We start from the raw sequence: 15,738 nt of genomic DNA, 5'->3' as shown, positions 1-15,738 counted from the left end.
TGCAGTATAACAGGGTTATAACAGGGTTGGCGGCAGGTAGCAGGGGGTTGCAGTATAACAGGGTTGTTACAGGGTTATTACAGGGTTGTTACAGGGTTGGCGGCAGGTAGCAGGGTGTTGCAGTATAACAGGGTTACAACAGGGTTATTACAGGGTTATAACAGGGTTGGCAGCAGGAAGCGGGGGTTGCAGTTTAACAGGGTTATGACAGGGTTGGCGGCAGGTAGCAGGGGGTTGCAGTATAACAGGGTTATAACAGGGTTGTTACAGGGTTATTACAGGGTTGTTACAGGGTTGTTACAGGGTTGGCGGCAGGTAGCAGGGGGTTGAAGTATAACAGGGTTATAACAGGGTTGGCGGCAGGTAGCAGGGGGTTGCAGTATAACAGGGTTATAAAAGGGTTGGCGGCAGGTAGCAGGGGGTTGCAGTATAACAGGGTTATAACAGGATTATTACAGGGTTATAACAGGGTTATAACAGGGTTATAACAGGGTTATAACAGGGTTATAACAGGGTTGGACGACAGGTAGCAGGGGGTTGCAGTATAACAGGGTTATAACAGGATTATTACAGGGTTATAACAGGGTGGCGGCAGGTAGCAGGGGGTTGCAGTATAACAGGGTTATAACAGGGTTGGCGGCAGGTAGCAGGGGGTTGCAGTATAACAGGGTTATAACAGGGTTGGTAGCAGGGGGTTGCAGTATAACAGGGTTATAACAGGGTTGGTAGCAGGGGGTTGCAGTATAACAGGGTTATAACAGGGTTATAACAGGGTTATAACAGGGTTGGGCGGCAGGTAGCAGGGGGTTGCAGTATAACAGGGTTATAACAGGGTTATAACAGGGTTGGCGGCAGGTAGCAGGGGGTTGCAGTATAACAGGGTTATAACAGGGTTGGGCGACAGGTAGCAGGGGGTTGCAGTATAACAGGGTTATAACAGGGTTATAACAGGGTTGGTGGCAGGTAGCAGGGGGTTGCAGTATAACAGGGTTATAACAGGGTTATAACATGGTTGGCGGCAGGTAGCAGGGGGTTGCAGTATAACAGGGTTATTACAGGGTTATAACAGGGTTGGCGGCAGGTAGCAGGGGGTTGCAGTTTAACAGGGTTCTAACAGGGTTATAACAGGGTTTTAGGCAGGTAGCAGGAGGTTGCAGTATAACAAGGTTATAACAGGGTTGGCGACAGGTAGCAGGAGGTTGCAGTATAACAGGGTTGTTACAGGGTTATTACAGGGTTGGCGACAGGTAGCAGGAGGTTGCAGTATAACAGGGTTATAACAGGGTTGGTAGCAGGGGGTTGCAGTATAACAGGGTTATAACAGGGTTATAACAGGGTTATAACAGGGTTATAACAGGGTTATAACAGGGTTGGGCGGCAGGTAGCAGGGGGTTGCAGTATAACAGGGTTATAACAGGGTTAATACAGGGTTGGCGGCAGGTAGCAGGGGGTTGCAGTTTAACAGGGTTATAACAGGGTTGGTAGCAGGGGGTTGCAGTATAACAGGGTTATAACAGGGTTATTACAGGGTTGGCGACAGGTAGCAGGAGGTTGCAGTATAGCAGGGTTATAACAGGGTTGGTAGCAGGGGGTTGCAGTATAACAGGGTTGTTACAGGGTTATTACAGGGTTATAACATGGTTTGGCGACAGGTAGCAGGGGGTTGCAGTATAACAGGGTTGTTACAGGGTTATTACAGGGTTATAACAGGGTTGGGCGACAGGTAGCAGGGGGTTGCAGTATAACAGGGGTATAACAGGGTTGGCGGCAGGTAGCAGGGGGTTGCAGTATAACAGGGTTATAACAGGGTTATAACAGGCTTGGGCGACAGGTAGCAGGGGGTTGCAGTATAACAGGGTTATAACAGGGTTGGTGGCAGGTAGCAGGGGGTTGCAGTATAACAGGGTTATAACAGGGGTATAACAGGGTTGGCGGCAGGTAGCAGGGGGTTGCAGTATAACAGGGTTATAACAGGGTTGGTGGCAGGTAGCAGGGGGTTGCAGTATAACAGGGTTATAACAGGGTTATAACATGGTTGGCGGCAGGTAGCAGGGGGTTGCAGTATAACAGGGTTATTACAGGGTTATAACAGGGTTGGCGGCAGGTAGCAGGGGGTTGCAGTTTAACAGGGTTATAACAGGGTTTTAGGCAGGTAGCAGGGGGTTGCAGTATAACAGGATTATAACAGGGTTGGCGACAGGTAGCAGGAGGTTGCAGTATAACAGGCTTATAACAGGCTTATAACAGGCTTATAACAGGCTTATAACAGGGTTATAACAGGGTTGGCGACAGGTAGCAGGAGGTTGCAGTATAACAGGGTTATAACAGGGTTGGTATTAGGGGGTTGCAGTATAACAGGGTTATAACAGGGTTAATACAGGGTTGGCGGCAGGTAGCAGGGGGTTGCAGTTTAACAGGGTTATAACAGGGTTGGTAGCAGGGGGTTGCAGTATAACAGGGTTATAACAGGGTTATTACAGGGTTGGCGACAGGTAGCAGGAGGTTGCAGTATAACAGGGTTATAACAGGGTTGGTAGCAGGGGGTTGCAGTATAACAGGGTCATTACAGGGTCATTACAGGGTCATTACAGGGTCATTACAGGTAGCAGGGTGTTGCAGTATAACAGGGTTATAACAGGGTTATAACAGGGTTATAACAGGGTTATAACAGAGTTATAACAGAGTTATAACAGGGTTCTAACAGGGTTCTAACAGGGTTGGGCGACAGGTAGCAGGGGTTGCAGTATAACAGGGTTATAACAGGGTTTGGCGACAGGTAGCAGGGGGTTGCAGTATAACAGGGTTGTTAAAGGGTCATTACAGGGTCATTACAGGGTCATTACAGGGTCATTACAGGTAGCAGGGTGTTGCAGTATAACAGTGTTATAACAGGGTTATAACAGGGTTATAACAGGGTTCTAACAGGGTTCTAACAGGGTTGGGCGACAGGTAGCAGGGGTTGCAGTATAACAGGGTTATAACAGGGTTTGGCGACAGGTAGCAGGGGGTTGCAGTATAACAGGGTTGTTAAAGGGTCATTACAGGGTCATTACAGGGTCATTACAGGGTCATTACAGGTAGCAGGGTGTTGCAGTATAACAGTGTTATAACAGGGTTATAACAGGGTTATAACAGGGTTATAACAGGGTTATAACAGGGTTATAACAGGGTTATAACAGGGTTGGGCGACAGGTAGCAGGGGTTGCAGTATAACAGGGTTATAACAGGGTTGGTGGCAGGTAGCAGGGGGTTGCAGTATAACAGGGTTATAACAGGGTTATAACAGGAATGGTGGCAGGTAGCAGGGGGTTGCAGTATAACAGGGTTACAGGTTATAACGGTTTCTCACCTGTGGAGCAGGGGCTCCAGCCAGCCCTCGTGACATTCACAGTGGCAGTCCAGGAAGGTCAGCACGTCACCCGTGGCAATGGAGGCCCCCAGGAGCCTGGCCCGCACCAGGCCCTCCCTCTTCCTGGCCCGGATCAGACGCACCTTCTTCAAGCTGGAGATGTAGTTTTCCAACGGCTCCTTCAAATGAGCTGCGGGGGAACAAAAAGGGCTCTTGTTTACATTTCATGATTGATGGAAAGCAAGATTGTACATTTCCTCGACTGACAAAATAAATGTGTGTAATGTGTTATGTTACCACAGGGTGGTTCAGCTAATAGGTGTGCCTGAACTGTGTGGTTAATTGATCATTAATTAAATAATACAACCAACTACTTGACAGAAATCTTATAAAATATTTCTAGTGACTCATTGGGCCAATACTATGTCATGAGTGGGTTAAATAGTGACCGATGAGCAAGGCTGCATGTTTACCAACTGGCATTCAAAATTACTGAAATGTATTCAACGGGATAGTTCACTCAAAAACTTTATTTTGTATTTTGTTCATTAGTCCACAAAAAACGTTGCATGTCAGAAGTCAAGTTTTCAAGAAAGAGCACTTTCAGTACAGAGCAAAAACTGTGCACTACACCTGTGACCTTAACATATTGAATGTCAAATTCATCATATATTGTCTCTCATTTGCTTTGGCAGGCAGAATGGCATATCATGTCTACTCTAGCCAAGCCAGTCTGTCCATCAGGGTCTCAGAGTAGGAGAATGATCTAGGATGTTGGCTTTTAAATCACAATTAATACAAATTGCATGGACAGGGGGGACCTGATCCTAGATCAGCACATGCAGGCCATGTATGTCTATGATTGTACCTCTGTCACTATAGTCGTCCACCAGCACCACCTCTCGTAGCAGTAAGTTAGGTGATGTCTCCAGGACACTGTGGACAGTGCGTAGCAGCGTGGACCACGCCTCGTTGTAGAAGGCGATCACCACTGAGGTAGATGGCAATGACCTATAGTCATACTTCAGGTCCTTACAACTGGAGAAGAGAGAAACATATCACTTGTTATATGATCTGTAGCCTGATCCCAGACCCGTTTGTGCCATCATGCCACTCAATGGTTGAGAATGGCGCTGGAGGGGATGGCTGCCGTTTTACGGGCTCCCAACCAACTGTGCTATGGTAGTAACCCGCCTCTACCATCAGTTCTACTGGCCAACATGTAAATCACTGGAAAATAAACTGGATGACCTTTGTTCGAGAATATCCTACCAACGGGGCATTAAAAACTGTAATATCTTATGTTTCACCGAATTGCGGCTGAATGGTGACATGGATAATATACCGTTGGCTGGGTTTTCCGTTAATCGGCAGGACAGAACAGCTACGTCTGGTAAGACGAGGCGTGGGGTGTGTTTCTTTGTCAATAACAGCTGGTGCACGAAGTCTAATAGTAAGAAAGTCTCGAGGTATTGCTCGCCTGAAGTAGAGTACCTCATGATAAGCTGTAGACCACACTATCTACAAAGAGGGTTTTCATTTATATTTTTTTCGTAGCTGTCTATTTACCATCACAAACCAATGCTGGCACTAAGACCGCACTCAACAAGCTGTATAAGGCCATAAGCAAACAAGAAAATGCTCATCCAGAAGTGGCGCTCCTATTGGCCGGGGACTTTAATACAGGCAAACTTAAATCCGTTTTACCTAATTTCTACCAGCATGCCACATGCGCAACCAAAAGTAAAAAACTCTAGACCACCTTTACTCCACACACAGAGACACATACATAGCTCTCCCTTGCCCTCCATTTAGCAAATCTGACCATAATTCTATCCTCCCGATTCCTGCTTACAAGTGGGAAAAAAACTACTAAAACAGGAAGTACCTGTGACTCGCTCAATACGGAAGTGGTCAGATGACGCAGGTGCTACGCAACAGGACTGTTTCGCTAGCACAGACTGGAATATGTTCCAGGAGTATACCACCTCAGTCACCGGCTTCATCAATAAGAGCATCGATGACATCGTCCCACAGTGACCGTACGTACATATCTCAACCAGAATCCATGGATTACAGGCAACACCCACACCGAGATAAAGGCTAGAGCTGCCACTTCAAGGAGTCGGACACTAATCCGGACGCTTACAAGAAATCCTGCTATGCCCTCAGACAAACCATCAAACAGGCAAAGCTTCAATACAGGACTAAGATTGAATCCTACAGATTACCAGGACGTGTACTCAGAGCATGCACGGACCAACTGGGAAGTGTCTTCAACCTCTCCCTGACCAAGTCTGTAATACCTACATGTTTCAAGCAGACCACCATAGTCCCTGTGCCCAAGAAAGCGAGTAACCTGCCTAAAAGACTACCGCCCCGTAGCAATCATATCAGTAGCCATGAAGTGCTTTGTAAGGCTGGTCATGGCTCACATCAACACCATCATGCTGGAAATCCTAGACCCACTCCAATTTGCATACCGCCCCAACAGATCCACAGATGACGCAATCTCAATCGCACTCCACACTGCCCCTTCCCACCTGGACAAAAGGAACACCTATGTGAGAATGCTGTTCATTGACTACAGCTCAGTGTTCAACACCATAGTGCACACAAAGCTCATCACTACGCTAAGGACCTTGAGACTAAACACCATCCCCTGCAACTGGATCCTAGACTTCATGACGGGCCACCCCAGGCAGTAAGGGTAGGCAACAACACTTCTGCCACACTGATCCTCAACACGGGGGCCCCTCAGGGGTGCGTGCTTAGTCCCCTCCAGTTTTCCCTGTTCTCCCACGACTGCGGGGCCAAGCACGACTCCAACACCATCATTAAGTTTGCTGACGACACAAAAGTGGTAGGCTTGATCACCGACAACGATGAGACAGCCTATAGGGAAAAGGTCAGAGACCTGGCAGTGTGGTGCCAGGACAACAACCTTTCCCTCAACGTGAGCAAGACAAAGGAGCTGATCGTGGACTACAAGAAAAGGAGGGCCGAACAGGCCCCATTCACATCGACGGAGCTGTAGTGGAGCGGGTCCTTGGTATCCACATCACTAACAAACTATCATGGTCCAAACACACCAAGACAGTCACGAAGAGGTCATGACAACACCTTTTCCCCCTCAGGAGACTGAAAAGATTTGGCATGGGTCCCCAGATCCTCAAAAAGTTATACAGCTGAACCAGTGAGGGCATACTGACCGGTTGCATCACCACCTGTTATGGCAACTGCACTCTGGAGCAGGTTTTCATCAAGGATCTCTCTGTACTTTGCTCCATTCATCTCTCCCTCAATCCTGACTAGTCTCCCAGTCCCTGCCACTGAAAAACACTTCTCAAGGGTGATCAATGGAAACAGGACACACCTGAGCTCAATTTTTTCGAGTCTCATAGTAAAGGGTCTGAATACTTAAAATGTAAATAAGGTATTTCTGTTTTGTATTTTTAATACATTTGCAAAATATCAAAAAACCTGTTTCTGCTTTGTCATTATGGGCTATTGTCTGTAAATTGATGAGGGGACATTTTTTTAAATCCATTTTAGAATAAGGCCGTAACGTAACAAAATGTGGAACAAGTCAAGGGGTCTGAATACTTTCCGAATGCACAATAGGCCCAGGTCCTTACAACTGGAGAAGAAGAAAGAAAATCAGTTATTTGTTGTTGGTTACTGTTGTTGCTTACTGTTGTTGGATGTCTCAGATGTGGCCGCAGGACTTTATTGTTCGTGCATGGCTAAAATGGCACTAAGTCATTTGAGACTTAACTTCCTGCCCTAATGGGAACTCAAAAGGAACAGCTGTACGAGCTTTGTTAGTGACTTTATCCAACATGACAAAATAAAGCTTTATCTTGTCCGATTTTGGCATTTAGAACTAGGCAAAGTGGCATAAAATCATCTTGAGCTGTTTCAATGTGGCATAAAATCAACAAATCAGCTGAGCTGAGGAGTGAAGTGTTAGCCACTATGGGTTAATGGAGTGTAGGCAGAGGCGTCATGCCCATAGGGGTCACAGGGGGCACATGCCCCCTCAGATTTGTCCAGTTACATTTTTTGGGGAGGGGGGGAGTTGGCTTTAGCTTGCCAAGATATTTTCCCAATCTCCCAACCTCCTAACTAGCTACCAGGAAGCCATTTCAGGCTATAAATCTGTAATGGATACACTGGGAATCGGGAAGCAGGTGCAGAAGGTGAGTTTAATAATAAAACAAGGCAAATAAACAAAACAGGAGAAGCGTACTGAACATGAACACAAACCATCACTGCCTGATGACAGAGGGCTAAATAAAGGGAGAGTAATCAAGGTGATGAAAGGGCTGGGGGTGCGGTACTGTTGCCAGACCCTGAGCTCACCTGAATTAATTGTTTGTTTGTTTCTAGTTATATCGTTCAATTTTGTTTTGTTTTGTATAAATCTATGTACGTCGCAAGTTTGAAAGTGGATTGTACGTACCATGTGTAACGACCTTAATCCTAATCGCTGTAATATGCGGAAAACTTTACAATCACTACCAGGGGTTGTATGGATTCAGAGAGTAAATCAACCACCATCACCTACTCCGGTGAGTTTCTTCTCTCTTTCCGAGATAAAGCCCACGCTCTTAAAAATAGCATTGCCTTGCCTGATGGTTGTTCTACAAAGTCAAAAAGGGAAACTAAGAAGAAGCGAGGCTTAAGAGGTGGTGTCAGGAACAGACTACGGAGGCGGGGAAGCCGTCACCCGCTCCCGGTGATCACCCTGTCAAATGTATGGTCAATAAATAACAAAACTGGAAGAGTTAGCGGCAAGGGCTACATTTGAAGAGGACTTTAGGAGAAGTAATTTAATCTGCTTTACAGAAATGTGGCTCAAGCAGGACAATGTTGACGTGAACATTGATGGATACACCGTTATTAGAGCAGATGGAGACAAAACAACGTCACATAAATCAATAGGCGAGGGGCTATGTATCTTTGTAGATAATACTTGGGCCATGCAGAGTAATGCGATTGAACAAGTGTTTACCAGAGACTATGAGATTCTCGTTGTATCATTCAGGCCATTCTATCTACCACGCGAGTTTGGACAAATTACCATTATTCTGGTCTATGTGCCTGGACCTAACAATAAGGAAGCTGCTGACAGGATCACAGACTGTTTCAATGCTGCGCTTTCACGATCAACTGACCAGACAGTATTTGTGCTTGGGGATTTTAATACACTGTCCCTTTCCGCACAACTGCCCACTCTGCAACAGTATGTCACCTGACCAACTCGCTCAACTCTCATCCTGGACCAGTGTTACGGCAACGTAGAGGACGCATACAAGGCAGTGTGCACAGTACCCATCGGGAAATCAGACCATAACGTTATCCATCTCCTACCGAGATAAAGGCAGCAGGTGAAATGCGAAAAAGGTATGGACAGAGGAGAGTAGAGAGGAGCTCAAGGATTGTGTTCTTTGACTCGTGCAGGGATCCCCATGAGTTAACATACAGTATTACATCATACATCCAGTTCTGTGAGGATACTGTCATTAACACAAAAACTGTCAGAGTATTTTCCAACAACAAGCCCTGGGTGTCTAAGGACTTGAAAATATGCCTCAATGAAAGGAAGTGTGCATTCCTGAAAGGGGATACTGATGCTGTAAAGGAGAAAAAAAACAAATTCAGGTCAAAAATGTGGAAACCAAAAGAGGACTTCAAGGATAAAGTGGAGCAGAGGTTCTGTACAGGCAAAACAAATATGTGAGAGCATCCCCAAATCCTCTCCTGTCCAGATAACAAAGAACGAGGGGGCCTCTTGCTGGTCAAATATTAAGCCACACAAAGCACCGGGCCCAGGAGGACTACGGGGCAAAGTACTGAAGGTCTGCGCCGACCAACTCAAGGGAGTTTTCACATGACTGTTTCAACTCCTGCTGAGCACCTGAACAGTGCCAAACTCCTGGAAGGTGTCGACCATTGTACCGGTGCCTAAGAAGTCAGGGGCCAAATCACCAAATTACTTTTGACCTGTGGCCCTCATGCCCCTTTTGACCAAATGCATGGAAAGGGTTGTTAGTAAGCACCTTACCCTGTCCATAGCAGATCAACTGGACCCGTTACAGTTTGCCTCTAAGGCACAGAGGGGACTGAGGATGCTACCCTGACCTTGGTGAACATGGTGGCTAGTCACCTTCAACATGCTAAATCATATGCACACATTTTATTTATTTATTTTAGTTCAGCTTTCAAGACAATGCAAATACAGACACTGCTGAAACGACTACTGGACCTGAATGTCAACGGAGGCCTTGTGGGTTGGATCAAGGACTTCATGAATGGGGCCCTCTCTGATGAACTGACCCTGAACACAGGGGCGCACCAGGGGTGTGTCCTTTCACCGTTGTTGTTCTCTATCTACACTAATGAAATGAAGATCCAAGGAAACAATGTGAGCCTTTTCAAGTACGCGGATGACATGGCTCTGGTAGGACTATTTTTTTAAAGATGCTACGTCAGATGGGGACAGCTATTTTAAACAGACCAACAACCTTCATGAATGGTGCCGATCAAGTGGCCACCACATCAATGTGAAAAAGACAAAGGAGCTGCTCATCAATAGCAAGAACTTACCAATATCCCAAACACTCTCTCTGAACAACCAACCATTGGAGGTGGTTGAGTGTTTAAAATACCTAGGGACACAAATTCATAACAAGCTGAGTTTACAGACTGTATTTTTTATAGAGCAAGCCAGCGTCTATTTTTATCAGGAAATAGAAGGGGTTTGGGGTCAGCCAGGATGTTCTAAAATAGTGTACAGCTGTTTGGTGGAGAGCATCCTCACGTTCAATATGACAGTCTGGTATGGTCATCTGAGTGTGAGGAGCAAAAGCAAACTGACCAGAATAGTAAACACAGCCAGCAAAGTAATTGGTCGACCACAGGCACATTTGAGCATTCTGTTCCACAAGGCAACCAAAAAGAAGGCACTGGCTGTCGTTGGCGACCCCTCCCACCCTCAGTTCAAGAGGCTTCCCTCTGGCCGGCGCTTCAGAATGCCCATGGTCAAGCAGAACGTGTTCAAACGTTCATTCGTTCCTTGTGCTGGTGGACTACTAAATGCAAAGTAAATTGTATCGGTATATGTACTTATCTATCCAGTGCAGTTGGGACAGTGATCGGTTGTGAGGGAATGTATTAATGTCCTCTATGTTTTTAGTGTATGCAGCATGATGGACTGACTGGTTTAAATGTGTCTGATGTGAGAATGTATGTGTTTGTGATACTTTTAATGGAACGTGATGCCAAAGAAACATTTCCATCCTGGATGGGCAATAAAGTTTTATTCTATTCAATGATGAGGTCCAGTTGTGCGTAACGATGGGGAGCAGGTGTGCGTAATGATGATTGCCAGGGGCGGTGATTAGTGGACCGGCGACGTCGAGCGCCCGAACGGTTATATGACCTACAGCATGGTCAAGCAAGTTAATGTTTCCAACATTTTTGGACTACTAAACAACTATTGATTTAGAACCATGAAGAGTTACTGCAAGTCGCAAAGAAAACAGGAGCTGCCTCCACTATTCCAGCCCCATTTCCACTTCAACATATCACCTATTCTTAGTCCAATACAATGACAACTAAAAGATACCAAAAAACAATTTAGTCCAATTAATGTAAGCTAAATATCATGGTTCTAATTTGTGTGTGTGCGTGTGCGTGCGTGCAACAGGTAGAAAAAAACTGTTGACTCACCCTACTAGTAGAGAAACGCCAATGACATCATCCTCTTTCATGTTAACGAAATGGTCTATGACTCTGTCATACAGTACACACTTATTTTTTTTGTCCTAGGCTATCTGGCTAAAATGCTTGCTTGCTAGCCTAACTTCCTTTCATGGGCAACTTTAGCTAGTTAACATTAGCCTTCTACATCTAGCTTGATATTGAACTTCCATCCTCTCAGTCCAGCACAATGTATGAATTTATGTTTGGATCAGAATCACTGTTATTATTAGTACAGGGAACTAAGTAAAACTACAAGTCCAAATCCCTATCTCCATCCATGGCTAATTTAGGAAAGGGACGATTTTAGCTAACTAGCTAGCCAACGGAGGACAACAATACAACAAGATGCAACAATTCAAGTTGCTTCTGTCAATTATGTATTTATCTCGATGCGATGTGAGAGGAGTGAAGCCAAATCCAAACTGGCTTCCCTTTACACTTTTTTTTGGTGCACCAGGACCATTCACAGATGAGCTCACTCAGTTTAGCTCAATGCTGATTGGCTATTATTTTATACTTTTTTTAACATGGGAGGCCAAATGTTTACTGGCTTCCCTTGCATTCAATGCTATGAATTGAAGGAAAATTATGAAAAGACCAAAAGACGATTTTTTTTTTGGTGGGGGGGCCTGGCTTCCCTTGGCATCCATGAATACATGCCACTGACAGCTCAAAATGTATGCTTAGATATGTTTCACATAGATTTAACGACAATGATTATGGCTCTAGATTGCTGAAAAAACATCTGTTTCAGATGTTTGATAAATTACAATTCTAGCTTCCCTTCAGACCGCCCCCCTCAAATTTTTCCCCTCAGATTTTTGGGGTTCATGTTGCCCCTGACTTTAGGCCTGTACAACACTTATTTAGTCAGTCATATTTTTTAAAAGCTTTATAACACTCTTACATCACAAGACGAATGCTGGAAAAAATATCATAAACACACTGAAACTCACTGTCAACTTACAGAGGATTCCATCTTTCAGGTAGGCTGCGGTGGAGAGATATCATATCACTCACGTAGGTATTAATCTGGTGCCTCGTAATACTTTCCTCTTCTTTTTTCTTCTCCTCTCCAACGAGGTTCAATTTGACAGCTCTGCCCAGTTCTCCTAAGGCATTTAAATCCAACGGCGGTTTGTCATAAACAGGCTTTTTAAGCAATTCATTTCCAATATCTTGATCAGTGGGAACTTCTCTTAGACTTGTTCCACCTATGTCACCTGGATTATTATGCCTGTTAAAAATATAATATCCCACTATAGAAGCCCCGAACAGGCAAACTATCAATTTCGACCGATTCCTTCCCCTGCAAATTGCCATCGTGTCTCCCTTCCTCACGGATGTTTTCATGCCCCGTGGGCTACAACAGCACAATGGAAGTGTATGACCAAACCAGGGGTGTAAAAATTAGTCCAAAAAGTTGCGTTTTGCAACGAAAACGATAGTTTCTATTGGACAAATTAATGTTTGTCCCGCCCCTCTATGTTCCTTTTGCTTCCGTTTGAGAAACGTTTTGCAACACAATTGTCGTAATGAATATGCCACAGGTCAACGAAAAACAAAAAAAACACAGAAAACGTGGTGCTGAGAACTTTGCACATTGTAAGAGTCCTCCTCCTATTTTGATTGAATCAACTTTTTATATCAAACACGCTAGGCTACTTAAAGTTGGTCAGATGTGTTGACCGAATTTGAATAATCAAACAAGTGTCAAATTTGCCAACGCTCTTTTCCGTTATCCAGGGATGCAGCACTTGGCTTCCTTGGTCAAAGTTTATTGAAACAACTCTTCTCCATTAACCTACGTGATGTTAAAGGAGGATTTGCCCGATTAGATTAGCTATCTTGATGGATTAGCAGTAGCACCCAGCGAAAAAAATCCAGGTCAAATCAAAGAGCCTTATCCAGTGCTTCTGCGCCAGCAACCTACTATTCCAAATCCACTTTGCGCTCCCTCCTCTATTCGCACCAGTCACATTAGACACAATGTTATCACATTGTTATAGCTTTACCTGCAACATCCACACACACCAGTGGAGGCTGGTGGCTATAGGAGGGTGGGCTCATTGTAATGGCTGGAATGGAATTAAAAGGAACAGTCAAACATGTGGTTTCCATATGTTTGATGGGTTTGATACTGTTGCATTTATTCCATTCCAACCATTACAATGAGCACCTCCTCCTATAGCTCATCCCACCAGCCTCCACTGACAACTGTGTTTCCAATCAAGCTGCACACAATTATTCAAGTCGATATAGTCACTGTAATCTTTCAAGTGTCATGAGTTGTACAGAACTGCAAAATAAACATCCCTTTTTTCAGTGTAACAATCTTACAGCAGTTTCGTTTCGATTCCCCTTACATAAATGTTAATGTTATGAGCACAAGTACAGTAAACCCAACAATGAAGTAATCAATATGTAGTACTAAAAACAACATAAGAACAAAAATAAGAAATAAGAACATGAGAAAGTAAGACGCTATATACAGGGTCAGTTCCAATAAGATATTTACAATGTGCAGGGATACTGGACAGATAGAGGTAGATATGTATAGGGGTAAGGTGACTAGACATCAGGATATATGATAAACAGAGTAGCAGCAGCATAAATTAAGATTTTATGTTTGTGTGTGTAGAGTCAGTATAAATGTGTGTGCTTGTTATTTTTGTGTTGGAGTGTCAGTGTGTGTGAGTGCGTAGAGTCCTGTGAGTGTGCATAGAAACAGTGCAAAAATAAAAATAAATACAAGGGTCAACTCAGATTTTGTTAGCTATTTAGCGGTCTTATGGCTTGGGGATAGAAGCTGTTCAGGGGACTGTTGGTGTCAGACTTGACGCACCGGTACCGCTTGCCATGCAGAAGCAGAGAGAACAGTCTATGGCTTGGGCCTTCCTTTCACACCGCCTGATATAGAGGTCCTGGATGGCAGGGTGCTCGGCCCCAGTGATGTATGCGATCGAGGGCGGTGCTGTTGCCATACCAAGCAATGATGCAGCCAGTCAAGATGCTCTCAATGGTGCAGCTGTATACATTTCTGAGTATTTGAGGGCCCATGCCAAAGTTTTTCAACCTTGTGAGGGGGAAGAGGCGCTGTCATGCCTTCTGCACAACTGTGAGTGTGTGGGCCATTTTAAGTCTTTAGTGATTTGGACCCCAAGGAACTTGACACTCTCGACCCGCTCCACTAAAACAGTACAATATCACGTGACTGTAGTTTATACCATGGCAGGTAGCCTAGTGGTTAGAGTGTTGGGCCAGTAACTGAAAGGTTGCTAGATCGAATCCCCGAGCTGACAAGGTAAAAATCTGTCGTTCTGCTCCTGAACAAGGCAGATAACCCACTGTTCATAGACCGTCATTGTAAATAAGAATTTGTTCTTAACTGACTTGCCTGGTTAAATAAAAAACTGTAGTTTTCAGGGACACTCTTTTCACGCCACTTTGATACAAATAGATTTTTGTAGCAGGTTAGGAGAGCATTTTCACTAACCCTAACTCTAATCCTTTTCCTATCCTTAACCTCAGTCTCCTAACCTGCTACAAAAAAATTCACTTCCGTATCGAGATGGTGTTTAAAGAGATCCTGTAGTTTTCATGCACTGATGTCAAAGAGACTACTGCTGTTCTGTGTTCTTGCATGAGTAGCACTTGTGTTATTAAAAATAGTAATTTAACACTTACTTGTCGTTCAACATTTACGGGTGCAACAAAGTTATCTTCATTATTGACAAATATTCTTACATTATTTCTCTTAGCACTGTCACAGGTCTATATGTAAAAAATGTCAAGTTTGAAGCAAACATCTTTCAGTAAATTAAAATGATAAATAATTGAGTTAACTGTTCAGAGTGAGAAGGTAATTTGAGTGCCATACTGTTTGATTGAATACTGTTATTGTGAAAACAACAAAGAAACAAGGCAACTGGAGTGTTGTAATATAGCACGGTACACTGACCTGTCTTTCTTACTATCACTGGGAGAAAACATATATTAGGCTACATTTTATGCAAGAGGACGTTTTCATACAAGACATAGTCAACACTCATGTTGTAGCACAAGAGGTAAATGTATTCCCTCTTCACCTATTAAAAAAGAAAATATGTAAAACCGAGATACTGTAAATGCAAATTAAATTGTCCATACACTTTTCTCAGACAGTAGCTCATGTGGCATTATTCTCAAATGGCCAACAAATATGGCACTACATCAACCCACAGCTAATTGGCTTCATTTCCAAGGTGTTTATAATGCAATACCCCAGGATGCTGTCCAGAGTAATGCACATGCTACAGCATTTTACAAGTGCAATTTACATAATTTATGGAAAGCTAAATTATTTTAGGCTTACACTTCACTGAGCCTAGATTACACAAGCAGCCTAATTCTGATATTTTTTCCACTGTTCTTTTTCAGATCTGATTGATCAAGACTAATTAGTGAACAAAAATATCAGAATTGGGCTGCCTGTGTAAACGCAGCCAATTTCCCAAAAAGTAATGGAGTAATTGACTGAAGTAGTGAACACTGGAGCTTTTGGTGTACCCATGTCATGAACTCAAGAATGTTTAAAATCCTGATTGTTTTATTACTTACGATAAGGTAAAAAAAAACGA

The 15,738-nt window shown here is 44.0% G+C and overlaps 1 protein-coding gene across 1 annotated transcript in view; it reads right to left on the bottom strand.

Moving 5' to 3' along the window:
• Positions 1-12,945, bottom strand: part of LOC115175546 (polypeptide N-acetylgalactosaminyltransferase 12) — a 29,565-nt gene extending 16,620 nt beyond the window's left edge. The window contains exons 1-3 of the mRNA XM_029734841.1: positions 12,087-12,945; positions 4,218-4,387; positions 3,350-3,539 (exon numbers count right to left, since the gene is read on the bottom strand). Coding sequence (XP_029590701.1) covers positions 3,350-3,539; positions 4,218-4,387; positions 12,087-12,472 — 746 coding nt within the window. The 5' untranslated portion in view covers positions 12,473-12,945. The remainder of the gene's footprint in view (positions 1-3,349; positions 3,540-4,217; positions 4,388-12,086) is intronic.
• Between the last annotated feature and the right edge of the window lie 2,793 nt (positions 12,946-15,738).

This window comes from Salmo trutta, chromosome 36 (assembly GCF_901001165.1).
Source record: "Salmo trutta chromosome 36, fSalTru1.1, whole genome shotgun sequence".
Taxonomy (NCBI): Eukaryota; Metazoa; Chordata; class Actinopteri; order Salmoniformes; family Salmonidae; genus Salmo; species Salmo trutta.
Note: the sequence above shows the minus strand (reverse complement) of the source record. Positions and strands in the feature narration are given on the sequence as shown.